The 27826-nt window shown below is 46.3% G+C and overlaps 2 protein-coding genes across 5 annotated transcripts; one reads left to right on the top strand and one right to left on the bottom strand.

Moving 5' to 3' along the window:
- The first annotated feature begins 106 nt into the window (after positions 1–106).
- On the top strand, positions 107–15524 carry LOC143336072 (sorting nexin-14-like). 4 transcript variants are annotated; one of them, XM_076755938.1, is made up of 30 exons: positions 107–286; positions 495–635; positions 1185–1305; positions 1450–1526; positions 1959–2037; positions 2299–2342; positions 2505–2592; positions 5299–5383; positions 5832–5988; positions 6167–6242; positions 6381–6425; positions 6546–6626; positions 6804–6918; positions 7008–7163; positions 7827–7951; positions 8394–8452; positions 8623–8649; positions 9229–9361; positions 9497–9683; positions 9862–9945; positions 10064–10164; positions 10389–10500; positions 10689–10729; positions 11577–11696; positions 12179–12302; positions 12433–12597; positions 12872–12967; positions 13237–13328; positions 14027–14083; positions 15339–15524. In XM_076755938.1, exons 2-30 carry the CDS (start codon positions 508–510, stop codon positions 15363–15365), a joined length of 2802 nt encoding a protein of 933 aa, XP_076612053.1. In that variant the 5' UTR covers positions 107–286; positions 495–507; the 3' UTR covers positions 15366–15524. The 4 variants fall into 4 exon arrangements, with proteins under 4 accessions (XP_076612053.1, XP_076612055.1, XP_076612054.1 ...); XM_076755939.1 differs by having other exon boundaries at positions 128–286; positions 1453–1526; XM_076755940.1 differs by lacking the exon at positions 8623–8649.
- A 110-nt stretch (positions 15525–15634) lies between these two features.
- Positions 15635–25524, bottom strand: nt5e (5'-nucleotidase, ecto (CD73)). Its single transcript, XM_076755943.1, has 9 exons — positions 24992–25524; positions 22279–22501; positions 21511–21699; positions 19410–19607; positions 19047–19201; positions 18613–18721; positions 18311–18460; positions 17583–17783; positions 15635–17398 (listed from the first exon to the last, which is right to left on the bottom strand). Exons 1-9 carry the CDS (start codon positions 25355–25357, stop codon positions 17232–17234), a joined length of 1758 nt encoding a protein of 585 aa, XP_076612058.1. The 5' UTR covers positions 25358–25524; the 3' UTR covers positions 15635–17231.
- Positions 25525–27826: the final 2302 nt, after the last annotated feature.

Raw genomic sequence — 27826 nt, 5'->3', positions numbered from 1 at the left:
ACTGTGTTTCAAAGAACAGAGGTCGTGGTTTTCTCCACAAGCGTCGTCCGGCCTGTAACGGGTCGCCTTCGCTCGTGTCTTTTTGACGGATCTGGCAACCCTGGTCGGATTAGAAAACATTCCATCTGTCAAGGAAGTCGCTCTGGACTTTAAAACATGGAAAAACGACGCAGAAACTTCAGAAACTGACCAAAGTTACTTGAATTCGGGACTAGTCTGGCCAACAGCCGACGTCTCCGCTTGTGAATAAGATGTGTTTTCTTATATGAAGAAGTGCTCCGATAACGTAAGTATTGTCGCTGCTAACTGAAAAAAAAACGAACGTTAACGTTAGCTAGCGCAGCTAGCCTGGGCTAGCTATCTCCCTCGTAGTTTACTCTTAAAATGTACATGCTTAACCTCACTTTTGTCCGATATAAGTCGTTAAAACAGCCCGAAGCATCCCTTTATCGTGTTAACATGTGAAAGGAAACGTTTACTCTGTATATCAACAGGTCCTTCGAAAGGATGGCGGGTGTCGTAACGTATCTGAAGCGGGGACTGAAGGTTGACGTCCTGAGAGAAGCCGGACGTCAGTATCCGCTCTTTTGCTTTCTGCTGCTGTCTATGCTGTTGCTGACTGTGCTGCTCAACAGGTAAACCCCACAGACTGTAGGTAAACTGAGGGGAAAGCGTGTTCACTGGGCTGGAGGGTGTCAGATTATCTCTGATCACTGGGCGGGTCATGTGATGTCTGACCTGCTGTAGTCTTATCAGGGCAGCGCGGTTTAATCTGCGGGCTGCGTGTTCAATCAGGCCTCCAGAAACCTGATTAACCGACTGTGGTGAGGTCAATTAATGGCAGCACTGAAGCATGTGTGCTCCCAAATCTGCAGCTTTCTCTGCCCACCTAGAAATATTGTGATTACTGTTTATTGGATTTCACTAACGTCTGTGTATGTGCAGTGCTGCTGATACTGTGCTCTGTGTTTTCATCTTTTAAAGAGCAATGCAGGATGCTACGTGTCGCACAATAAAACCTACAACTTTATGTAAGATATAACCATCTAAAAATCCCAAATGCTACAGTTGCAGTGCACGTGCAGTGAACACAAGGGGGAGCTCCAGATTAAACAGTGATTCCTTCAAACTGAACAGTTGTTTTTAGTTCATCTCCATAAACGTGTAAAATAATCTCCCTGCAGGTATATCCATATCCTGATGGTCTTCTGGTCATTCCTGGCTGGTGTCATCACTTTCTATTGCTCCCTTGGACCAGAGACCCTCCTTCCAAACATGTTCTTTGCTATAAAGCCAAGGAACAAAGTGAGTCATACGTCTGACAGCCTGTTTGATATCGATTCACTGTGTGGAGCAGTTTGTTCGCTATATTCAGAAAATAGCTGGACACAGTTTATAATGTGAGATTATGTGAGATTAAGGGAACGGGTTACTCTGTTTTTCTTCCAGCAGCGGCAGGAGCAGGAGTTGTTTCCTCTGGGCCACAGCTGTGCCGTGTGCGGGAAGGTCAAGTGCAAACGACACCGGTATGTTCACAGCATGTCTGAGCGGAGAAACAGCGAACAGACACGTTACATCAGTGTGCCATCTAGTGGATATTCTTCAGCAGTGTTAGTTTAATGTCATCAATAACGTCTGAGTGACACACAGCATTAACCTCTGCCGACCCAAAGACCCATAGCACGGCATCAAAAGAAAAATAAAGTACCCATGAATCACAGGGTCATCAGAGGTCTCTTGGACGTCACTACAAAGACACATTGATTAAAAAATCTAATATCACCACTGCAGCAAAACTCCACTGTAGAGTTCTTTGACAAAAAAACACTCGTCAGCCATTGACGCCTTTCACAGAGCTGGAGTGAGTTTTCACGCTGGTGATCTGTGTCGCTTTCAAGTGCGATGGGCCGAGGTGCGTTCAGGAAGCACACGCTGATCAAATGTTTTATCCTCTGCAGGCCGACGCTGCTCCTCGAAAACTATCAGCCATGGTTGGACCTGAAGGTTCATTCAAAAGTGGACGCTTCAATAGCAGAGGTGCCTCAGGGGGTGGATGCATGTTTATGGTTTAATCCATAATGTCTTATTGGTTATTGTAAGAAGTGTGGATGTTAGATTGACAAAGTGTTGAGAAAAATATACTGCAAGTTTTATCTGACTTTCCTCTGACATTTACTGACAAGCTTCCATTTTAATGTCTTTAAAATTGGAATTAAACTCTTAATGTATGTAAAAGTCTTCAGTTCATCTTACAGGCCGACTTATTTCTGACCTCTTCTCACTGTCTCTGTCTCGTAGGTGTTCGAGCTCGTCCTTGAGAACTTTGTGTACCCCTGGTACAGGTAAGAACAACGTGCTTTTATTGTCTTAAAGTCCAGATGAAAGCGAGGACTTTGCCTCTGTATGATGATGATGATGATGATGATGATGATGATGATGTGGTCTTGAAGGGTTAAAAAGGCATTTTCGAGTTGTTACTATAAACTCCCCCCTCTGGGTTTCAGGGACATCACAGATGATGAAGCCTGTGTGGATGAAGTGAGGATGACCTTTCGCTTCTTCGCATCAGTGCTCGTCCGCCGGGCTCAGAAGGTGACGCTTAAACACTCCTCAGCCAAAATAAAGCAGCACCAGGAAGGTTTTTACGACTGTAACTGTTCTCATTATTGATCACTGTATGTGCAGATTGTTTTCCTGGTGAATCATCTCATGTAGGGTTAAGTAGGTTTGGGAGGTGTGACAGTGTGATGAACTGTCCAAGAAGAAGAGCAGCTTTAAGTTTCTCCTTTTTCTTTGAATACACACTGCTCCTTCCATCCCTCTCATCATATACTTTGATTTTTGTACCTGCAGCGGCAAGTTGAGTTTCAGGGGTTAATATTTCTCTTTTAGCCTTTATTTGTGCACTCCGACGCATCATCTCAGCTTCTCCCTTATCAAGAGCAAGTTTCTTCTTAAGACCTTCAGCTCTTTCAGCTTCGGCCTTACATCTGGATGATGAGGCTGTAGATGATTTGCTTCTCACACTGCTCTGATGAACCTCGCTCACCGTCCCAACAGACACGACAGAAATACTCTCTTCTGTTTTTTCTGCTAATGGCTGATCATGTGCGAGTGCTGCTGCATCTTTCATCCACTGCTTTAATGTATTTTTGAATTCGTGGAACTGAGCAATTTTTGGTAAATACCATTTCGTGTGATCTTGTTCCCTTTCATCTTCTGGAAGCATTTCGTAAACAGAGACTTGAATTTTGCCGAAGTCTTCACAAAGTTCCTTAAAAGAGTCATACACCTGTTGAAAGGTCTCGAGGTGATCGTATTCCACCATGAGTGACTCAGTTTGATTTCTTTTTGTTGTCATCTGCTTTAGTTTGGCAATTCTTGTTTTTATCAGTTGCTCAATTTTAGCTTCAAGGCCTTTTTTTTTGGGGGGGGGGGGGGGGGGGCACTCTCTTTTGGAGCTCTGGCTTGCTTTCACTATTTTCCTCAAGCTCCTTTGAGTCAACATCAACAACGTCGTCATGCTTGACCGACATGCAGTCAGTATTCGGGTTACGGTCAATATTCCGGTTTCTGAAACATTCGGAATAACCTGTTTACATGCGTGAGCAAACAGGGTTTTTCCTGTATCCATGGTAATTATAATCAATTGGGATATCCCGATCAAAACAGCGACGCACGAACAACGTGTCGACGCACGGAGAACGTCATGGCGCAATGCACGTCATTTCAGCTTGGTAACTCTTCGCTCACCTTGTCCATCTCGCTGTCCCGGTACTTTCTACCGTCCACAGAAGACACGATATTCATGTCTTTCACCACACCTACGAGCTGACTTCCTCCTCGCTCCGAAAGTGTGGCGTCCTCCGTTTCGCCATGTTTTCAACAAGGACTTCCTGCACTCCAAAGACCAAGATTCCTTGCGAATAGAACATGCGCAGAACACAAATTAATGTTCCGTTTGATGGGGATATTCCGACAGGCGTATACATGACCAAATATTCGGGTTAGAAAAGGAGGAACCCAGGGGTCATATTCGGGTTTTTAAATTATTCAAGGTGTTTACGTGACCGTGCGCAACCGGATTATTGCTGATATTCCGGTTATGAAAGGGTTTTTGACTGCAGGTAAACGTAGTCATAATTTCTGTCACTTTTTTTTGTTTTTTTTTTTTAATTTTTTGTTTTTTGTTTTTTGTTTTAACGCTTTTCTTCCAGACGTCACTATGCACACACAGCAGCTGTGGGCTTCACAGGACGTTCACATCGGCGCCTCATTTGACAGCACAGACAGTAGAACAAGTTCATCACGGAGCAATACGGTGAACTCAAGTTAATTATCACGTCAAACAAGTCCGTTACACGTGCATCAGTTTCTCCGTGCAGACCACCTTTACTCCACTAAGCAAACAGTCAACGAGTCCTTTTTAGTGACGTGCCGTCAGCTTCAGAGCAGTTTTAACTTTTTTTTTGTGTGTTGGCCTTTAAACAGGACGCCAGGCACAGTCTCACGCGCTCGAATGCGCTTTCAGACGTTTTCTTGGGTTACTTACAGGGGATGAATTGTTGGTTGAAGGTCCGGGTTGGTTTGCAGCAGGTCGAGTGAATGAATGAATGAATGAACGAGTGAATGTGTGCGTTCGTGTAAACAATGACACGTCAAACAAAGAACGAGGATTAAACGCGTTAAACTCACGCGGGTGTCGGTTGAAACCTCTTTCTGCTCGGCGTCCTTCAGCACCTGAGCCCACTTTCCTTAATGAGACGATGACGTCAAAAAGCAACGCTTTGTAGTTCTTTACAACAAAACACAAAAATGGCTCCTACAAAGAAAGTGACGAGAAAACACGGAGGAGGAGAGTGAAACTGTAAATACTGTGAAGGAAGATTCAGCTCGGAACCAGCAGATTTTTATCTTTTACATCTGGAAAATGACTCATTTCTCAGAAGAGTCTCTGATTAATTGACTGATTGTTGCAGCTCCTCAGATTTTACCTGCTGTTCCTTCGTTCCTTTCAAAGGCTCATTTACAAAGACAGTCAGATGCAGGTTGTTGCATTATGAGCAGACTGTTTGGTCTTTGTGCTCCTCAGTGTTTCGCTGAAGTGTATTTGATTGTTTGCCTGAAGTTGATATTCCCTGCGTCAGTAAAGCCACAGCGGATGAAGAAGAAGCAGATGGCTCAAGCATGCAGTCTTAATTTGGATATATTCAAAATGCAAAAAGGAAATTTATGCGTGATCTCACTTCTTGATCTGAGATATAAAAAGTTTTTTTTGTCTTGTTTTTTGGTTCGCAGGTTGATGTTCCAGCTGTGTTCGCAGACAAAGTGATGAAGGCTGCAATGAAGCATATTGAAATTATTGCAAAAGCTCATGAAAAAGGTGAGCGTCTTCACGCATTAACAGAAGTTATCATTGTGGTCTGAACTGGAAATTGCTGACTTTACATTTTAAGAAGTGGCTAATTTGAATTGATTTATTTTCTCAGTCATTTATGTGGATCATTCTTTGAGTTGAAAAACGATGCTGGCAGCTGCTGCCTGCTGTAAAACCAGTTTCATAAAAATAAAATATGGAGAGAGTGAAAGTTTCATGTCCCAAAACTAGAAGCAGAACTGGGCCACATGCCACCACAGACACCGCTGGTGATCCGAGCTGTGTTGTATGTCAAAGATTAGCCTGTGAGAACGTGTTGTGACCCTCTGTGCTTGAGCTGATCCTTGCTTTGGTCGCGGTGGAACATGCTGGTTAAACTGTGGTCGAAGTTTGGAAGCGTTGCTCTGGTTCAGCGTGTAATAGCACTGATGCTGCTGTGTGTGTTTGTGTGCAGTGAAGAGTGTGGAGAGTTTACAGCAGGCAGCTCTGGACGAATATGGCGCCGACCTTCACATCGCGCTGCGCAGTCGAAGGGACGAGCTGCTCTACCTGAGGAAGCTGACTGAGATCCTGTTCCCCTACGTCATGCCGCCCAAAGCGACGGACTGCAGGTAGGCAGACGAAACCAGCCTGCAGAGCGTCAGACTGAGTGGAGGACATCAAACGCTGATCACTGCTGCAGTCGCTCCGTCCAGAGGAGGACGCTGACTGTTCGTGTCTAAGAGTGTCAGAGCTGTTGACAAACCGAACGATCATGTCGGAAGCTGTAAGCGTGTCGTCTTTGTTCAGGTCTCTCTCTCTGCTGCTGCGGGAGGTGATGGCTGGATCTGTCATGTTACCAACCATGGACTTCATGGCCGACCCTGTGAGTAGAGCGGGCTTAGTGTTTATCTGACGGCGTGAAGAAGCCTCAGTTCTGAATGAGCAGGTCACTCTGTGCTGTTTGAATACTGTAAAACCTACAAGCTTGAATTGATTTGGTCATGTTGTCTCTGTTTTTCAGGATACTGTGAACCTCATGGTGCTCATATTTGTCGATGACACTCCAGTAAGTGAAAACAGGAACACTGATCCCATTACATATCGTTCTGTACATAACAAAACACTGTTTCTCCACAGCTTACAAAGCTGAGCTGACTGTGCTTATTTGAATCTTCTGTACCTGCAGCCTGAACCGGCCACAGAGCCGCCGTCTGCCCTGGTTCCATTTTTGCAGAAATATGCAGACGTCAGCAACAAGAAGCCGTCTGTGAGTTCCGCACTGACACTTCTTAACCACTGCAGACCTTGAAAATGAGATATTTCTCACTTTGTACTGCGGTTTCACGTATTGTCTTGCTTGCATTTATCTTTGTGTTCTTTATTCAGTGTTGTTCAATCATTTCCTGTAATGAAGACTGCTTCATGTCCTCCTGTGGCCGTGCAGGTGCTGAAGTTGGAGCTGAAAGAGATCAGGGACCAGCAGGATCTCCTCTTTCGCTTCATGAACTTCCTAAAGCAGGAAGGAGCCGTGCACGTGCTGCAGTTCTGCCTCGCTGTGGGTAAGAACAACCGCCAGACAGACACTTCATCCTGTAGTAGAGCTTAACGGCCGAGCTAACACACGTCAAACTCTGGTCGTTTCCTCCAGAGGAGTTTAACGATAGGATCCTGAGTCCGGAGCTGAGTGACTCTGAGCTGCAGCGTCTCCACGGCGAGGTGCAGCACATCTATGAGACCTACTGCCTGGATGAAAGCATTGACAAGATCAGCTTTGACAAGTTCATCGTGGAGGAGATAAGGAACAGTAAGAGGACATCACGTTCGTTGTCATCGGCTGTCAGTGATGACTGCAAAGCTTTTCTTTCTAACTGCTCACTCGAGACAAAACAAATGTCATTAAGGTCACACTCCACCAGTTTACTCCTAAAATGTCTTCTGCGGCTCTCCACATATGGTCACTTCTGGCTCCGAAAAGCCAAGATGGTGACTGCCATGATGCCAAACTGGAGGCTTCAACCCACTGGATGACAATATGGCTTTGTCCAGTGTTTAAACACTAAGGTGTCAGAGTTTATATGTACAAAGCAACACATTTAGCCTGTAGATGAACTTTTCTTTGGACTTACGGGAACAGCAGCTGGATTTCTTGTGTTTTTTCTGGCCTCCAGTGGTTCAGTTTGTCCCCTGGCTGCAGTGAACTGATGGTGGACTCGAGCACCCTGTGACATCACCGGTGGGTGTGGTTACAGGCATAAGAGATCAGACATTCCTGACCGCATCAAACCCACACCCATCAGTGATGTTGGCGTGTTCAGAGGTGAAACGGACACAGACTTTCACTGCTCCTCAGCCTGGTGTTGAGTTACTCTTTAAACAGTTGAGGATGCAGTTCTGTTTGTGTACAAACTACTTTCCTGTTTGCCTGCAGCGTAAACGTTCTAACGCTGACACGCTGTGTCTCTGTCAGTCGCCAAAGGTCCGTACACTGGCGTGGTGAAGCTGCAGACGATGCGCTGCCTGTTCGAGGCGTACGAACACGTCTTGTCTCTGCTGGAGAGAGTCTTCACCCCCATGTTCTGCCACAGCGATGAAGTAAGAGCTCATGAAGTCAGCCAGCCACACATCTGCACGTCACCCCACAAGGTTTCCAGAATATTAAACAGCAACATCTGCTTTTATGAGACAAACGTGGAAGTCCATTCACTCAAATACTGAACAGTGCTCGTGTGTTAGGTAGTGGTACTTTAGTAGTATATATACTCTCAATTTAATGCTGCCGTATACTTTAACTTCAGTTACTTGTGAGCTTTCAGATTTAGATTTTTACAAAGTATATGATTGTAGTATAAAATACCTCCACACTGATACTTTAAGTACAGTTTCCTGACAGTGCTTCATCCTGAAGTTCTACACATTGACTTGATTGAAGGATCTGAATACTTCGTCCACCAGAGGTCTTTACTGTCCATGTGGTGGTGTGTGTACTTCATTTGAAATCATTTGTACATCGGCCGTGTCTCCTCTCTGTGTTCAGTACTTCAGACACCTGCTGAGGGGAGCAGAGTCTCCAGCAAGGAACAACAGGATCAACAGGTTTGTCGTATGAATGGTTTTTTATAATTTAGTTTGCTGTTGATTTGAGAGTTAGAAATGTGACGCGGTGCTGATGAAACACCTCCCTGGAAAGAACATTATTTCAGCTCTGACGACAGAGATTGAAGGTCTTCTTCTTTGTCATGAGTTGCTCGTGTGTCTTATTCCAGAAATAGCTTCAGTCTGGAGGAGAACAGGTAAGTAAGTCTTTGGCATGTTTTCAGACCTCTCAGTCTGCTGGATGCAAACAAACAGCGTCACAGTTGGATGCATGCAGATCCGCTGTATTCACCGGATGTATGTCAGCCGCTCTGTGCGTCACGTCACCTCGTCCGTGCATCAGTGCTGCCTGTGTGAGTTTAACAGCTTAACATCACGAGCCGCTGCTGGGCTGTGCTGTGTTTACATGGCATGCTGACGCTTGCTCTTTGACTTTAACCTCATGTTTGAGGAGGACAGCGCTGACCCTGCAGGGCTGTGAGGAAGTCCTGTGTCCTGGTGGGATCAGAGCATGTTTGATACACGGTACGAGCAGACAGCATCCATTGGCCGGTGGAGGAGAGATGGCTCCTTTTATGGGTTTTGTGACAGTTTGTCGGATGAGTCGGGCTCTTTGCCGGACACCTAGTCACGGTTAGAAAGTTCAAACTGTCTGATTGGACATCAGTAACTCTGCGCTGCTGTGGCTGCTGGCTTTTTACTGCACGTCTGCTGCCTGACTGACGCTCTGTGCAGAGAAACACACGGACGTGTCAGCGTGTTTGTCTGTCCACCAGAAACATGTCAAAACGAGGAGAGTCGTTCGGGATCAGCCGGATCGGCAGCAAAATCAAAGGCGTGTTCAAAAGCACGACCATGGAGGGAGCCATACTGCCGCCGAGCGCCATGAACGACTTCGACGAGGATTTGGTGAGTGTTTCTTCTTCTTCTTCTTCTTCTTCTTCACCACGTGCGTAAACGCTAAACCTGAGGAATCAGGCGAGGTTACATTCAATTTTCACAACATAATTTGTTCCCGCGGTTCGGCTCTTTGTGCCCCTGCAGGTGGAGGAGGCGACCGTCGTGATGGAGGACGACTCCCCCGCCGAGCCGGCCAGCACGCCGGGCGTCCTCAGGAACCTGTCGGCCTGGAGCATCACCATCCCGTACATCGACATCTACGATGACGAGGTCAAGAGGGAGAAGATCCCCGTCTTCTGCATCGACGTGGAGCGCAACGACAGGAAGGAGGGTGAGTGGAAGCACGAGCGCTGAGCTGCTTTCATGTCAAAGGAAAAAACACATACGTGAGCGGCAGTTTCCCAGTTTGCAAAGTTTACGTGCTTTCACGTACAGCGTCAGTCTTAGCATGAACTTCTTCACACGTCAGCCTGTACATCAGACAAGTCGCTCTTCTTCTCTTCTCACAGTCGGTCATGAGACTGAGAAGTGGTCGGTCTTCAGAAGATACCTGGAGTTCTACGTGCTGGAATCCAAACTCACAGAGTTCCATGGTAACGCTGACCCCCCCCCACCAAACCCACTTTACTGACATCACTGAGCCTCTCCATGATCTAAAGACTGTCAGCCTGCAGTCGTGTAGAATATTAACGTCGAGTCGTGTTTTTTCAGGCACATTTGCAGATGCACAGCTTCCATCCAAAAGGATTATTGGACCAAAGAATTACGAGTTTCTCGCATCAAAAAGGGAAGAATTTGAGGAATATTTACAGGTATTCAACCTTGACTTCAGTGGAAATAATTGTAGTGTTTCTGATTTTGTCGTCATTGAATTCTGTACATCCAGATAAACAAGTTAACAGTTACACAGGTACCATTTCCAAAGGTCAGTCATTTAGGTTTGTGTTCTGGGAGAAACAGCAGTTCAGTGCATAAAGTGTAAATGTATTAAGGTCCGTGTGTGTGTGTGTGTGTGTGTGTGTGTGTGCGCATGCAGAGACTCCTGCAGCATCCAGAGCTCAGTAACAGTCAGCTGCTGGCGGACTTCCTGTCTCCGTACAGCACGGAGTCTCAGTTCCTGGACAGGATGCTGCCTGATGTCAACCTGGGTACGTGCACACCAAACACTTCCTGAAGCAGTGCTTATCCACCTAACGTAAAGGTTGTACACGATGCGTGACGTCCTGATGGTGATTATTCAGTATATGTAGTGTGAGTGTTCGGCACCGTCACCTTTTCTTCCTCCTCCTGAAGTTTACAGTTCAGTCATTTTGGTAACTGAGTCTCTGTTTTACAGGAAAGATTTTCAAGTCTGTGCCGGGGAAGCTGATCAAAGAGGTGAGTCCTTCTCCGTCGCCTCCTCACCTGCAGCATGTTCTCCAGTTTCCAGTGTTCATGCTAAGCTAAGCTAACAGGCTGCCCGCTGTAGCTTCATATTTAAAGTATAAACACGCGTGTGCTATCGATCTTCTCATCTTGTTTTCAAAAAACTTGAAGACATTTATTTGTAAGACTTGATCTCAGTGAAACCAGCAAACATCTCACGCGGCATAAAAAAAAGACTTTATGGGATTTTAGAGCGATGTCCCAATCCTCAGCCTGTATTTCATCAAGATGTGTTTTATTAGCTGTAAGTGCAGTTTAGAGTCCAGCGTTCACAGCTGTCCTCCCCTCTGATGAGTTACCAGACGTCTCTGTGAGCCAGAAACAACAGAGTAGTTGCAGAAAGCAGGGCCCCTGTGGACGACGTGTGTTGTAATAACAGGCTGTGCAGGGTGGAGCAGGGGTGAGGATGGAGGCTTCCTTTCAATCAGAGGACCAGAGTTCAGGGTAAATCATCCGTAACCGCGAGGCTCCTGGGTGTTGTTCTAAAGCTGACCTCTGTGTGAGGGCGTGAGACACGAGACGTTCAGCCCTCAAAGCGTCGTTCTGTCAGCGCCGTGCAGTCGATAACTGATGCTGCACTTTCCTGCTGTCCAACATAAGACCAGTCAGTCCAGATCCTCAGAGGAACGTGTCGCACTCAGAGAGGTGGATCACGTGTCATTACACCTGCCTGCCTGCACCACACCTGCATCGACCAGTTTATGGTCTCATTTGGTCGCTTCAGGTCTGCTTCATTGCGGCGTGTGTGTGTGTGTGTGTGCTTGACACTGACGACGTTTAACGCTGTGAACCTTTCCAGAAAGGACAGAACCTGGAGCCTTTCATCCAGTCCTTCTTCAACTCGTGCGAGTCGCCCAAACCCAAACCCAGCAGGCCTGAGCTGACCATCCTCAGCCCGTCTGCCGAGAACAACAAGAAGGTAAAAGAATGAAAGTTCTCTCCTGCTGCTCATTAGTGCTGAAACGATCTGCTGATGGAAAAGTGCAGTTTTATCAGGCTTTAGAGGAAAGGAGTTTCCTCTGCCCTCTGGGAGGAAGAAGAAGGTCTGTTCGTACGATAACCACAATGTTTTTCTCCATGGAGACAGTTTGATTAAACAGGGGGGTGTGTCCAACAGGAAGCTAGTATTATTAGCACCACACAGGCTCTTAAAGGCCATGTTTGTGTTCACTCTCAGTAACTGAGGTGAGTGATGTGGATAAAATCCTCTATGTGTCATTTCATAGTGTGTTTATGTGTGAGAGCTCCTGAAGTTCAGTTGAGAAACTGTTAACTGATAAAATCAGCAGACAGGAAAATCTGTTTGTGGTCAATCCAGAACAGTAAATCCAGGGTGGGCATTGTGCAGTCCTGGTTAATGTTGATCACATGACTCTGCCCATGACCCTCTCTCACCTGCAGCTCTTCAGCGAGCTGTTCAAGAACAACGCGAACCTGTCCGAGAGCTCGGAGAGGAAACACAACCACAACTACTTCATGGAAATGGTCGCCGTTGACGGCATGTATGACTACATGATGTACGTCGGTAAGTGAGACACGTCTGGGCTCGTTTGAGTTCTCCTGACAGACCCTCTGACCTTCTCTGCTGCCCTCCACGTACAAAGAGCTCAGACTAATCCATCATCATCCCGTCTCCGTCTCTGTTTGACCCACAGGGCGGACGGTGTTCCACATGTCCGACTGGCTGCACCACGTCCTGGCGGCGGGGAGGATCGTGCTGAAGAACACGTTCGAAGCCTACATGGACCAGTACATGCAGTCCAAACTGGAGCAGGTCCTGCAGGAGCACCACATGGTGTCGCTCATCACACAGCTCAGAGGTGGGAAACGGCGCGCACACACAGGAAGACGTGTTTTTAAAGACAGGAATGAACAATATGTGCAGCGTTTTTTAACTTAAATCTGACCTCCCGGTGGAGAAAACACCTGTTAGCCTCCCAGCAGCCGCACGGCTCGATGGCCTTTTCCCTCTTTACGCTCACGTGCTTTAATATTCCAAATAAAAGAAGGAAAGGGTTGATTACTGTACGTACCGTTAAACTCGAACGCTTTGAGTCGACGGCTGCGTCAACATTTGATCGTGTGTTCGTACAGACGCCGTGTTCTGTGAGAGCAGCGAGGAGCGAACGGCAGAGGACAAACAAGCCCGAGCCAAGCAGACGTTTGAGGAGATGATGAAGTATTTACCAGGTCAGTGTTCAAGCCGCACCGACCTCCTCATCCTCCACCACCAGAACCAAAGAAGAGTAAAACATTTCACGAGACTTTAATGTCGTCTTATTAATCCTTCATACAATCACTCATTAATCTTCTGTATCTAAATGAACCAGGTCAGTTAAACCCGGTTAACTCACTCAAACCCACTCATGATTAAAACTGCACGCTTCTATTTTTGGGGTGGAAGACGTGCAGAATGATTAAATGTTGGTTCAGTACATTTAAACTGTGTTTGACTTCAGACTTCGTGGGAAAATGCATCGGTGAGGAGGCAAAATACGAAGGCATCCGGCTCCTGTTTGACGGCTTCCAGCAGCCGCTCCTCAACAAGCAGGTAAAGAGACGACTGCACACGAGCACAGAACAACACACAGCAACAGATGCTGACTTCACGAAGCTCGCTTTTATTCTGAAGTTGTCAGATTTGGGTAATTCAGGGTCACCTTTGACAAAACACTCTCACTGTATTCAAGAAGTCACAAGACAAAACGGCTGGAAACAGTTTTTGTCTCAGAAAATCTTAATCTGGAAAGTTAAGTACAACTGCTGTCTGATAAATGCAGTATAAAGTCAAAGTACTCAAGTACTATACTTAAGTACAATTTTGAGGTACTTGTACTTGAGTACTCTAGAGGACGCCGTTCGTGTTTTTAGCGGCCATCGAGGCGAGGAACAGACGCCAAACACACGAGACGACAGCTTCACAGAGACCGAGCCGAGTAACAAGAAAACAAAGAAAATGTATTCACGTGTTTCCTCAAATCATTTTCTACATTTAACAAAAGTTCACAACAAGTTTACGCAAATATAACAGTTTAAAAATCCTTCTTAAAATCTGAATAAACTAATAAAAAGATCATGACTGACGTTCGACTTCCTTCAGCTCTTCAGAGTCTTTGATGCTCAGTCCTGCTGTACATACGTGTCACACACACGTGTATTTGTAGATGTTTTCAGCTTGTCTTCAGTCATCAGCAGTAAATATAACATGTTCTGTGAACTAAAAGCCACGTTCATCGTGTGTCTCCTCAGATGACGTACGTCCTGCTGGACATCGCCGTGCAGGAGCTTTTCCCCGAACTGTACAAGGTAAACAAGTGACAGCGGAGAATGTGGAGATGGAAGAGACACGACTCAGGAGGGGAAACATGTGCACCCCGTGAAAGGCTTTTAATGTGAAACAGGAAGTGGGTTCGTTCCCTCAACGTGGCTGAACGTGATATAAATCAGGCTTGTTTGGTTTCTGTCGCGGAGTGTAAACACTGAGCCTGTTCGCTTGTTTATGTCTGAAGTTCAGAGCGCAGGAATCAGCTGAAATCAGGTAAACTCCTAAAAGCATCTGCTGCCATCCACGTGGAGCGAACGCCTGATTTACGCCTCAGATGTCAGTCTCAGTTCAAAACATCCAAGAAGCCGACAGTCACGGCGAGAAGAGATGCACGAAAAGGAGAAGTGATGTTTAAAAGTAGAGTTTGTGCGGTTGAACTTCTTTAAATTCAGTGCAGGTGTTGGTGACGTACGCGAAGCTCAGCTGACAGATGTCACTTCATTAATACGACACCAGTGCAGGCTGTGAAACGTCCAGTGATGATCGACATTCAACACGTCTCTGGACGTGAAGCATCTCAGCTGGCGGCGGACTCGGTCAGTGAGCGCAGATTTGGCTTCTTTATTCTTGCTGATGTTGGTTTTAGTGCAGCTGCTCGATGGATTGCGGTGAAATTTTGGAGATCGTCTGACTTTTCATCTAGCACCACCAGCAGGTTTAATTCGTCCAGAGCTTGAGTTTATGACTGAATACCTGCTGAAGGAATGCCACTCCCATCAGCCTCAGCTTTGGTCTAATTCGGAAACGTTAGCATGCATTTAGCTTGTGCAGCCTCACAGGGCTGCTAGCATGTGAGTGACAGCTGGCCTTTACTGAGCTTTCGAGGCATTTGGAGCAGGCTAGCTGTTTCCACCGGCTTCCAGTCTTTATGCTAAGCTAGGCTAACCAGGCTAACCAGCGAAATACATTACTAATAATAAGGTGAATTATGACTCGACATGATTAGTGCACATGAAAGTTCTCCTGTGCTGTGAAACATGATGAAAGTTTGCGACACAGCAACAACACTGAATGAGCACGTTAAAGATGGCGGCCGTGGTCAAAGTGAACCAGCAGAACGTAAACGCTGCAGGAAACTGAGCCACAGAAACTCCCGAAGCTAACCACAACGTTCAGCTCAGCTCAGGCGTCAGTCGCCTCCACAGCAGCGAGCGAACCCACCAGCGCTGCTTTCTTCCAGTTTCAGTCACGTAACGTTCAGGTGAACACATTAAACTGATGGCGTTTCCTTTTCAGGGCGCGAAGGAAGCGACCATCATGTGAACCAGACGATGTACCGAACACTGTATCCACACGTCTCCCACATCCTGGATTATGGAAGTGCAATACTCAGCTATGTCCAAAACCTCTGGGACCATCCTCACATTCCAGTGTGTATTCATGCACTAATAAAAAGAAATATATTTATTGATGCCACTACAGAAAACACTGTCTGCTGTCTTTTCCTTCACCACCAAAGACTGTTTGTACATGACTAAAGTTATCACAGCTTCAGGTTTTTCAAGAGCAGATTTGTCAAAACTTTTTTTTAAAAAAATCTATTTTCCTAAATCTTGGGAGCCTGCAGGAAAAACTTCCTCACAAAACACGTCGTCAGTCCTGATTGTACAGACGGAACTTTTAACAGGTCGACACACTTTAAAGAAACAGCTCAGTTAAAGCTGAACGGTGATGCGTTCGCTGACTGCAGCGAACTGACCCTTTAAAGTGACTGAGGAGCTCAGTGTCAACACGTCTCGCTCCACTGAATGACTAAAAATAAAACCATTTGAAGCCACAAATGAAAAAACTGTCCTGACCGAGCAGGACTGACTCCTTCTTGTGACCCTCTGTTGTCTTCAGCTCGTCTCGCCGCAGCACAACGCTTTCCGTGTGCTTGTTTTCCGGCACTTGGCAGCTCGCGCCGGTGCAGGCCGGTGCCAGCTGTGTTACACTCAGTGAACTGATTAATGAGGACTTCCCGGACATTAACAGGCAGCGAGCGTTGTCTGGGAGATCCCTCACACAGAGGAGGCCTTGTTCAGCGAGGAGCTCCGCTTCAAAAAACGCTGGATGTTGCAAATATGGGACGAGGTTCAACGCTCTGTGAAACACAGGGTTGTATGACTGCATGGGCTGGGGAGCACTTTGAAACTGTTTATGTTAGCCTTTCTGCCTCGTACATAGAGGAGTTTTGGCTCAAGGACACTGCAGCAGGTAAAGACTCTCTGTCACACTCAAAATCCTTCAGTCTAAATGTCTCAGAGTTTCACAAAGCCAACACACAATTCAGCTTGAAGATGTTTATACAACCACACAAAAGCATCTGAGAGGCATTTCTGACCACTTTGTTGTGATTCTGAGAATAAATCTGCAGATCTAAACACCAGATGAGACATTCCCAACATTTCCTGTGAGCTTTCCGAGAAAGACGGCGTACCCTGGTGTACCCTGGCACTACGCTGGACCAGAAAAATGTGAAACTTGAACAAGTTTCCAGTGATGAAAGATGACTTTTTCTCTCTCTGTGAAACCAGCGAGTCTGCAGCCATGCCGGCAGCTCTGCGCAGCCTGATGATGGCGCTAGATAAAAAGTCGGAGACGATTCATCCTGATGGGAAGGTGAATGTGAAAAGTTTTGTGGCCGACCAGCTGCTGCTTTTATCCTGTCAGAAGCTTCGATTTGGAGCTACAGCATCTCTGCATTACAGTAAATATGGACAACGAGGTGACGCTGAGGTGTGATGCGTTCTTTCTTAGCTAATACCTTCATAATGCATAAAGATTTCTCAAATTTCCACCCAAGAAACATGAGAACTAACGATTATTTTTTTTACATCTGAGACCTTGACTGCTCGTGTAAAGAGTGGTTTTCTTTCATGTTTCTGGGTAGAAGTTTGAGGGCTTCCAGTTCGAGTCTGTTTTCTTCTTAAGTCACCTCAGCTGTGGCTTTTTTTTATCCAAACTTGGTCCACACGGAGTTGTTTGGGGAGAACGTTGCTGCTGGAGCTGCTTTTGATTTAAAATAGCAGTAAAACAGGATTCAAAGTCAGGTCAGATCATGTTTTCGGCCCTGCAGACTTACATCCATCGTGCAGTTCGGTGGAAAACCGTTTTCTGTCCTCTGGTGTTTCCCGGATGACGTCAGCCTCACATGCTCCCACACAAAGCCCACAGCAGCCCCAGTGAAACCAGTAAAACCAGTGGAGTGGTTCGTCCAGAAGCCGAGTTGTAGATCTTGATGCGTCCTTCAACAGACGGATAAACTTTACTTCTTTGCATGATGTAGCTGGACACAACCGAAATGTCCAAATCCCCTGAAAGGAAAAACAGAATCAGACGTCTGGTCTCTGCTCGTCGACGCAGATCCCAACCCCCCAACATCCCAACATCCCAGCATCCCAACCCACCAACATCCCAACATCCCAACATCCCAACCCCCCAACCCCCCAACATCCCAACATCCCAACATCCCAACATCCCAACATCCCAGCACCTCACCGCTGTTGTGTTTGAGCGTCTCGTTTCTGATCATGGAGAATCCGTCTCCGCCCGACACCATGTAGGACGGCAGCACCACCGTGTAAACCGCCTCATCCTCGACGGGCTCGTAGCGAGGAACTCGACATTTCGTGCAGAGGATGGCGAGGCTCCTCACGCGGCGCCCCGGAGGCTTGAAGAGGTCAAACTCTACCTGAAATCCTGTCGGAAACGTCAGCAGAGTTACCCGTCGATAGTCGCTGAGGATCAGACATCAACACCTTTGTGGTACCCACAGAAATATAAATACTACTACAAATACTGAAAGGTGGCATCGAACGCCATGAAGATGAAGCTCAGCAGAGTTCCACATTTACCAGCTGCAACATGACAGAGATTGAAGTGTAAGTATTCTGAAAAGGGCCATTCTGCACAATGAGTACTTTTACTACTTTAAGCATACTTTCATGTTCATACTTTATCTTGTGTAACATTTTCAATGCAGGACAATACTTGCAACACAGTATTTGTACACCGTGGTATCGCTCGTTATACTTAAGTAGTGAATATCTGAGGACTTCTTCCATCTCTGGATTTGTACATATTTTCATGTTTTAATTGAGCCTTTGCGTTTGGTGAAAACAGGTGAAAAAGGCAGATCTGGTTAAGAAACGTCTTCTTCTCCTGAGGGATTGAAGTGTTCCACCATCCTGAAGACGATTCATAAACAGAGGTAAAAACAAAGGTACCGGACACTTGGAGGAACTCTCCGGTGCTCTGGCCGTATCGTTTCACCGAGTGCTCGAAGGCTTTCCTCAGCGTGGAGCCCTTCAGCTGCACCAGGTCGAAGGTTCCTCCGAAAGGTAAGACGGAGATCAGGTCCTCCATGGTGATGGAGCCTACAGAACAACCAGCACTGTTTTAGAAAGTTCTTCTGACAAAACACAAACGGTCAACGACCTCTAGAGAAGTTTGACTCGGAGGAAAAGTGACCGAGTCGTTCGCTCTCGGCTTGGTTTTGATTCTACTTCCACAGAAACGAGCGACGCACCGTTTCTGCCGTGCTCGTCCACGGACGTGCGGATGCCTCCTCCGTTGAAGATGGCCGCGCTGACGTGGTTCCACTGGACGTCTTCTAAGAACCTGATGTTGTTGCTGACCTGAATGATGGAGACAGAAGAAGATCCCCTCAGTCAGTTAGCTTAAAGCTAATGATCAGCATGTCGGTTGCTAGCAGCTAGCACGAGAACTGATCGAGGTCTGACCTGGACTTAAATCTGACAGCCAAAACAAACCGAACTAAAGAAGAAATTTTGAACGAACCGAACCAAACCAATATAAGTTCATGTAGTTCTGTCGACATTTTGTGTGTTGCTTCAAGCGGCTCTACAGAATCTAAGATCCGCTCCCACAAACGCTGGAGCGGCACCTTTCAAAGGACAGACCTTCATGATGTACTGTATGTAATGAAGCACTCTGACTGACCATGGCGTCGCAGATCAGGTTTCCCAGGTTGCATTCCCGAAATCGGCACTCTTCCGTGGTCCCGTTCAGGAAGACCAGAGTCTTTCCCACCACCTGAGACGAGTAGTTGGCCAGGTTCTTCTTCCATTCCTCCACCTGGGCGAGAACTTCTGGATCTGGACAAGATACTTAACCTCAGTAAGAGCGGAGCTACTAATTGCAGACCATTGCAGGAAAAACCAAATATGAAACACTGTCTCACAGTTCGTTATGTAATCTGTGGATCTGTATTTCATGTCCACAGGGCTTCAGAAAAGCGTCTGTCAGCGAACATCAGAGAGAAGAATGAAAGCACGAGCAGGGATCAGACTGAGGTCTCTGTACCTTGTGGGATGCTGCTGTTCAGCAGGATGGGGTTTCCTGTGGACTTCACCACGTTCCCAGCATCGTCAAAGGTCACCTTCAGATAACCCAGATATTTTCCGAAGGCGTAGGCCTGCACGACGGGAACCTGCCGCCCGTCCTCTGCTCTCACCATGAAGGGATAAGGACCGGCCGGGACCTCAGAGGAAGGAGGTGGTCCTGAAAGATGGAGCTTCAGAAAATTACAATCTGTGGACATGTTCAATTTGAAACAGTAAATCTTGTGACATGGTACACACAGCCTGAGCTAATGACCCCTGTGTTTCCACTGATTCCCATTAATCCCTGTGGAGAGGGAACAAACCAATAACTGGGATGAATGCAGTAATCAGCTGTACAGACAGTAAGAGGGAGAGGTGCGTGCAGATGAAAACATCTGGAAGTCCTCGGTCCAATCTGACCACACAGATTAGATTAGATTCACTCAAGGGAGACTTTGAACTCATCATTCATTTCTGCTTCATGACACCAACAAACTTCAACAGTGACTCAACTCTGCCAGGAGAAAAGTCCAAATCTCAGCGTGTGTGTTTGGTGCCAGTGACTATTAAATTAGTATCAAACCACTTCAGATCTGATGAATCATCCGGGAGGAACTGTGGCGTCATCACAGACATTAAGAAGAAAAGTGAATCACACGCTGGCAGAGCTTTTATTTCCCAATATCTGATGCTTCTGACCCTCCTGCACTGCAGCATAATGTTGTGACTAACAATTTTATATTATACTGTATTTATTATTGTTAGTCAACGTCTGAATTTCCACTCTGGGGATTATCGAAGGTTTATCTTATATAATTATATTGTATTAGGAGGAAATCTGTGCTTTTATTGTGAAGAAAGTTTGTCTGGTCACTACAGTACTAGTTGAGGTGTGTTGACTGTGGCTGCAGCTGATGATCTTCTGGTCTATAAATCCTCAAAAAAACAGACAAAATAAGCAAAATAAAGACGTCAGCTTATGTTTTAGGAGTTTGTTTCGTAACGTGAGACGAGGAAAAGCAGAAAATCCTCATATTTAAGAAGCTGGAACCATCGAATGTTTCACATTTTTGCTTGAGAACTGACTTGAAAGATTAACTGATTATAAGAACAGGCGTAGGTTCATTGTCTGTCGATCAGCTGATCAGCAAGACAAAGGCAGGTGTAGCCTCAGTGTGGGCAGGGCGGCATGACGGAGGCGTCTGTGGGATTTACTGAATTTTACAGCATAAATCTGCACTTCACAGGAGGTCTTGAATGCATCACTGTCAGCTTCAAGAGCACTTGTCCAAACAAAGACTAAGAACTAACTCAGAGGGGCCTCGTAGTTACACGCTGCCTGATGTTTGCTGCAGAGTTTCTGCAGCCTGGCGTCCAAACCAACAACTCACTTCCTGTCTGCTCACTGAGTCCTCGCGCTGCTGCTTATATGAAACACTACAGAGTTATTTATGGAGACCACGCTCGTGCCGACACCATGTTTACTTTGAGCTAACTGCCTGTATGAAGACTCAAAGTTTCCTCCCGGCCCGGAGGGAGAACACAGCTCACACAGACAGCTGCTGTTCGACTCTGCAGGAGGGAGAAATCAACCAAAAACAACAGGATCGCTCCAAAGTTTGTCCTGAAACTTCCAGTCACACATTCACAGCTCAGTCACATTTCTGTCTGGCTGCTGATTAATTAACTGAACATGCTGCCGCCCTCCCAAACCCAATGAGTGTCTGTCCAGAGGACCACAGCCATGAGAGCAAATCCACCCATAAATGCTAAAAATGGAGATGGTCTGCACAAAAAGATGCTGTTTTCGTCTCTCAGTGCTTCTAAAAGGGTCTAAAGCTTTCAAATCCAGTGAGAAAGACACACAGCAGAATTCACCGGCACGTCTTAGTGTAGTAAGGAATGTTAGAGGACTGCTGATGAAGTGACTTACTGAAGAGAAATAAAGCTCTGCAAACCAGCTAGCTTACTGTCGTTTAGCTAACGAGCTTGTTAAGCTGAAAGGCAATCAGGGAATTAAGGATAAGGGTGATGTTTGGAATTTAGTCACCATAAGTCACCATAACGTGTTAACAGCCGACCTGTGAAGAGGAACGTGTTGGTGTGTCCACCGATGACGACGTCGACTCCGCGGACCTTCTTGGCGATCATCTGATCCACGGTGAAGCCGGAGTGACCGAGAGCGATGATCTTATTCACTCCCAGCGTCTGCAGCTTGTTCACCTGCAGCTGCAGAGACTTCACCTCCTCCTCGAACAGGAGGCGTGGGCCTGTACGCCAACAAGGAGGTGAGAGATCAGTTCAGCGTCTGCATTTAAAGGCTTTCCACAGACAAAGAGGCATTAACCCAATCACATTCTTAGAGGGTTTTTTTTTTTTTTTTTTTTAAGAGATCTCTGTCGTCATTCCCATCATGAAAATTAGAGTGACTGTGAAAAACTTTTTGGCTGCACCAGTGATCTGACATCCAACTTGGCAGAAGACACGGATTCTGGACGCGGGCCGAGCCAACGGTGTGACGAGGCCTTCAAACGGAGCTCCAGCAAGGATATTTAACTGTGCACAGTCAGAGGAAACTGGAGATTTGTTCTTCCACAACTTTGTTTATTGTGAGTTTATTGTTTTCTATTTGTTTTACTTAGAGGACAAGAGGTTCCTCCATTTTCATTTTGAAGACCTTTTCTCGAAAGCAACTCTCCACGACAGCTGGAGAGGAAACAGCGTACACTACGCTGATGGATGCCTTGAAAATAACAGCGAGAGAGAGAGAGGGAGTGCATCTGAGTCTATATATGGAAACGATGTGAGAGGGAGACAAACAGAGACAGAAACCATCCACTTCCACTCACCAGGTTTGGACAGAGCAGGAGTTTCCTGCGATGTGTAGCCCACCACTCCCACCCTCTCGCCGCCAACAGTCAGTATCTTATAAGGCAAGTACGAGCTGCCAAACGTCGGGGCCAGACTTTTATCTGGTTTGATGTTGGCGCTGAGCACAGGACACTTGATCTCCTCCATGAACGGCTTCATGAGTCCCTCCACCCCGTTGTCAAACTCGTGGTTTCCTAAAGCCTGAAAAACAAGAAGGAAAGTCAAACAGCTGCTGTCGCTGATTACCATATTACACACAAACGCAGATGTTCAGTTCAGTAAAATAACGCAGACTCAGGACAGGTTTCATAAAGTACTGCAGGTCTTTGAGTTCAACCAGTCCAACCAAAACCAATCAAAACTGTTTCACTTGAATATATGAAGAGGTAGAAAACTGATGAAGGCCACAAGCCGCGAAGTGATGGTCTGACAATGACTTTGTTCTTCTTACACCTCAACCTGCCCAATGATGGCTGCTAAAACGTAAAAGTCTCCCTGTAGAGCCTGGTTTGTCTCATTTGTCCCTTCTGGGCTACTGTAGAAACACGGTGATGCAACATGGTGGACTCCTTGGAAGAGGATCCGCTCCTCTGGAGACATGAAGAGCTCATTCTCAGGTAACGAAAACACAGTGGTTTCCAGGCCATCCTTAGTGGGTTTGGCCAATGGACGGATGACTGCTCAACCAGGTTATTGCTGTAGTTACATCAGACAGTAACAGTGAGCATGTTAATCATTGTGTACTTAAATTGTGGAGTGTTGTTTGAATGTGAATACACAAAAGTGTACTGTGGCCCATCACAGAGCAAGAATGTAAATGAAAGCCAGCGACAGGAAACCAAACTGTGCTTCTGGACAGATGAAGATGGATGTTGACACGCAACAGCCAGCAGCACTTCAGGAAAGTGAAGCAGCAGAGAACCAAAAGGAGCGCGGTCGCCACGGGACGCCTCCCTCTGCCATCCAATGACAGCGTGACAATTAACCAGGAATAAAACAGCAGGACGGAGACGAGCCGTGTTCCTTCTGCGTCCACAGGCAGGTTGACGCTGGCAGACTGGTGGAAAGCTGCTCTGCAGTCAGCAGATCTGTCTCTGAAGCGCAGACTCCCTGATGCATCGCTAGATATGTCACAACGCCGCCAGCCACACCTGTGGAGGGCGTCTCTTTAAGAAGGTGTAGTAACTAAGACAGGCAGTCGTTACCCAGAAGGCATTTAGTTAATGATTTGCAAGTCAAAAGACGTTGATGCATCCAGGTTAAAATCAGGACACAGTTCACAGACCAGGTCCAGGTCCAGGTCCAGGTCCACTGTAACGACACGCTGAGGCCCAGCCATCAGTGGGGCTCTATGAGGCACTGATCCACAGAAAACGTCTCACCCACAGTGGATTTTGCCGTCAGACAGCACTCTCCTTTAGCACTGCATTTTCTCAATCACAGAACGCCCGTGTTCGACGCACTCGGGCAACTGTGCATCGCACCGCATTACGCTGCTCACACAGGAGACAAGAGGAGACCTTTATGAACCAGATTACAGGATGGGATTACCTGACAGCTGAGTACAGCGGCGCTCTTCACTGTCTATCTGGATTACATCCTGGTGGTTAAATGAAGTTTTTATTGTCCTGCAGAAACTCTTTTGCAGTTTTGTGTGATGTCTTTCAGACATGTTCAAACTGCTCAACGTGTTTTCTAATTTCAGTTGTTGTCACAGCGGTGAGGATGTTTCCCTCTTTTGCTTTTCTTCCGTTGCAGTGTGTTGACCTCTCCTGGCCACCGTACAGGAGTCACTCTGTGCACACACAGCAGGTAACAGTGCAGGATTAATTCTCCATCAAGATTTAAAAGGAGTCTAAAGTCATTGCTCTAATTCTGGTGTAAAGATTAAAAGGCAGGAGGGCAAACAGCTGATCCGTTAAAACGTTTCTCTCTGCTATTAAGCTAATTGAAACCAAGAGAAGCCTTTAGTCCTAAATCAATAAATTCAGCCTTTCAGTCTGAATCATCTGCTTTGAACTGAGACCTTTCTGCTGTTCTGTTATCTCTTTGGTTAGGTTTAGGTTTTAGTCGTGTTTACCTGAAGATCTCATCATTGGAAATCATCACGGTGATCAGGGTCCACTGTGTGTGTGTGTGTGTGTGTGTGTGTGTGTGTGTGATGGTGAACTCACTAGTTTCTGTGATTTATGATGTTTTGAAGCTCTTGTGACTCTAATGTTTAGGACTTTTCTGTGGTTATTTAATCGTTTTTTGGAGGAATTATATCAAAATGTGGGACAACAGAAAACCAAACCACATGAAAACACATCCTGCTCTGTATGCGTGAATCTCGACAAACTACAGTAACTGACTGACTGTGATTATCTGTGATCCATGCAGGAGTAAAACCAGGCGTGTAATTCTCACCATCATTGCAAATTAAGATTTTCAAGAACTTTTACTGATAGTTTGTGTATATTTTGCTTGTAAATCTTCTGTACTTTGACTTAAATTTCTTTAATTTAGAAATACTTCTTCCACAACTGGAAATAAAAGCCATTCGAGTATAATGAAGTAAATATAAACTCAAATCACTTCTGCACTATGGAGGCATTAGAACATTTAATAATGCAGCTACTACTGCCATTATTATTATTATTATTATTATTATTATTATTATTATTACTACATATGAAGCTGCTTTCTTACCATGGCATCATAACGCAGCTGGTTCATAAAATGCGCAGCCTCGGCTCCCTTGTAGTAATTGAACCAGACGGTCCCCTGGAACTGGTCTCCGGCGTCCAGCAGCAGCACGTTGCTCTCGGACGCGCGGATCCTCTTGACCATCGTGGCTCTCCGCGCCACCCCGGCGAAACACCCGCCGCCGCTTCGGCCGCTGCATTTCCCGGAGTGCTGGTTGGTCTCCTCCACCCGGGCGTGTACATCGTTGGTGTGGAGGAGAACCAGGTCCCAGGCCGCAGAAGTGGACACACAGAAGCCCAACAGGAACAGGAGGAGGAGGAGGAGGCAGAGCCGCGGCAGAGCGCTCCTCTCCGGGCGCACCGCTCCCATCGCTCCGCTACGCGTAAAAACACTGAAACCAGGCAGAGTTTTTTCTTACATGACCCACCGGAGTGTTTTCTCTCTCCGCTCCTCACGCGCCCTGTGAAGTATCTGTCTTTATGGTTTAAAGGAGAACCCGAGAGAACCGCATGCCGGGCAGACTGAGGAGAGAGAGCGCGTCAGGGGGCGTCTTCGGGAAGAAGGAGGAGGAGGAGGAGGAGGAGGAGGAGGAGGAGGAGGAGGAAGGCATCGGGGAGGACTTCGGTTGTTAAGATACGCCTTTTCCTTCTCTGATGGCCCCCCACCTCTCACTCATCGACACATTTGTTAACCAAACCTTCATTTGGTTTAAACGTAAACGGTCTTACTGTGAATCAGACGCATTTGTTTGCGCTTCTCCTCTTAAATCTCACGCTGGAGGGAAGCTGCGCGCGGCACGGGGAGGAACTCCTCCATGAGTTTACTGGAGCATCTTTCAACAAAGCGTTGACACGAGACATTAAAGGCATTAAGGGGATGAAAAAGAGGAACATAAAGACTGAATGAAACCTCACAGAACTCTGATCTGTAGATCTGGAGGTCTGATGCTCTAATTTACATCAAAATTCATTCTAATAAACTGGAATTTGGCTTTTTTCGTCTTTTACTTTAACATTTTGATCACTGAGTAATGTTTCCTTACAAAACCATGTATGTTCAGTCTAATTACAAATGAGTGACAGTAGAAATCAAACTGCTGTGGTTCATAATAAATGTATGAAGATGTGTTTCAGCTCAGGTTCTCTTTGATATGCTGATGCTATATTAAAGAGAGAGAGAGTCGAGGAGGAAGTGAAGGAGCTGCTGCTGTCTGTTAATTTCACTGTAATGAGAAAATCTGTTTACAGAGACTTGAAATGAGGTTAACGAGGAAACTGGTCACAGCGAACATCATGTCTGCTTTTTTTTCTGGCCGGAACCAAACGACACATCGCACACCGAAGCCACCAGAATCAGACACAAACCTCTTCCTTTGCCATTTCTACGGTTTGGACGTTCAGCAGAGGACACGTTCAGTCATCCAGCTTCAGGACTGAGTCTTTTCACTCTCAAACTCCGTCCACTTTGGTCCAGACTGAAATACCTTTGATGGACTGACGTGAACTTTGGTGAATCCGGACGTCTTGGATGCTGTAATACTGTACCTGCAAAGCTAATGACACCTCCATCATCTCAGCTGCTGATTAGCAAAGGCCAGCAAGCTAACATGCTAAACTAAAATCATGTTAGCACTGTCACAGAATATTACAGTGTACACACACTGTGCACATAACATCCGTTCAGAGTCAAAGTTCAAGCTCATGTGAGCATCGACCGACACACAAACCTCCGACTGCACGAACATAAAGTAAATAATTATACTGCTTTGTGCTCTTGGACTATTTTTAACTGTGTGCACAGTTTACAGGAGCAGTTCGGCCTTTATGTAATCCAGAAACGAAAGCAGTCGTCACATTCTGGTGGATCACTTCGACAGGTTTGAACTTGAAAACGAGGGGAAAGCTGAGGCTGCCTGCAGAGAAGGAGCGCAGTGACACGCCTTCTTCGACCTTCGCAGCAGCATCAGCTTTCCTTTACGTCACCTTCGTTCTTTATCATCACTCAAAGGCAGCGAAGAGCAGCGAGTTCAGCGGTCGGAGGACAACTCCAACCTGAAGCGTTTTAGTCCACAGATGCCGGACGTGGACATCAAGTCCAGATATTCGTCAGAAGCTTTGAGAAAGAGGAACGAGGCATCTTCTCATCAGGAGAATCTCACCACAGCTGCTCCCTCAACACCTGAAACCACCACAAAGTATTCTGGGAGTGTATCACAGCACTCTCACATCCACACGCCACACTGCCCCTGAGTTTTGAAAGCACTGTATAAATGTGTCTTGCCTTCACATTCTGTAAATACGTGTGTGTGAAAGTGTGTATTTACGTGTCTGTACGAGTATCGGTGTGTATCAGCTGGCTTCCTGACGAGTGTGTGTAGAGAAAACCCACAAATGACGTCTGTGAAGATCCTCATTCATCCAGGTCGTGCTACTTCTGAGTGCTTCCAAAGGTCTTCTAGAACCACAAACAAGTCCAGCTGCCTTTGAAGCACTTAGAAAAACCCACAAATGACTTTTTTTAATCTACAAAGTGAGGAAACATTTTAAAGGAACAAATCTGCAGTCAGTCTGTCCACTTCCACACAAACATCCTCTAACAGCAACTACAGGAGTCTACAGCTGTCCTTTAGCTCAATGCTAACATCAGCATGCTAACATTTGCTCAGCAGTGTGTCAGGGATTTAGCCATGAACCAAAGCCTTGGACAAAATTTTGACCGGTGGTTGGTGCTAAAGGAAAAGCCACCAAAGTTATTAAAATTCACCCTGAAGGGAACGAGAAGGGCTGTACGAAGATTTTTGGTGACCCATGCCAATCCATCCAATTAGGACCAACCGCA

Source organism: Chaetodon auriga, chromosome 18 (genome assembly GCF_051107435.1).
Source record: "Chaetodon auriga isolate fChaAug3 chromosome 18, fChaAug3.hap1, whole genome shotgun sequence".
Classification (NCBI taxonomy): domain Eukaryota; kingdom Metazoa; phylum Chordata; class Actinopteri; order Chaetodontiformes; family Chaetodontidae; genus Chaetodon; species Chaetodon auriga.
This window is presented reverse-complemented; position numbering and strand designations above follow the sequence as displayed.

Coding starts and splice junctions, on each gene's coding strand:
- LOC143336072 (XM_076755938.1), top strand. CDS start 508: ATGGCGGGTGTCGTAACGTATCTGAAGCGGGGACTGAAGGTTGACGTC. Junction 10,165..10,388: donor AATTTGAGGAATATTTACAG/GTATTCAACCTT, acceptor GTGCGCATGCAG/AGACTCCTGCAGCATCCAGA. Junction 13,329..14,026: donor AGCCGCTCCTCAACAAGCAG/GTAAAGAGACGA, acceptor GTGTCTCCTCAG/ATGACGTACGTCCTGCTGGA.
- nt5e (XM_076755943.1), bottom strand. CDS start 25,357: ATGGGAGCGGTGCGCCCGGAGAGGAGCGCTCTGCCGCGGCTCTGCCTC. Junction 22,502..24,991: donor AGCTGCGTTATGATGCCATG/GTAAGAAAGCAG, acceptor CTTGTTTTTCAG/GCTTTAGGAAACCACGAGTT. Junction 17,399..17,582: donor GACGCTCAAACACAACAGCG/GTGAGGTGCTGG, acceptor TTTTCCTTTCAG/GGGATTTGGACATTTCGGTT.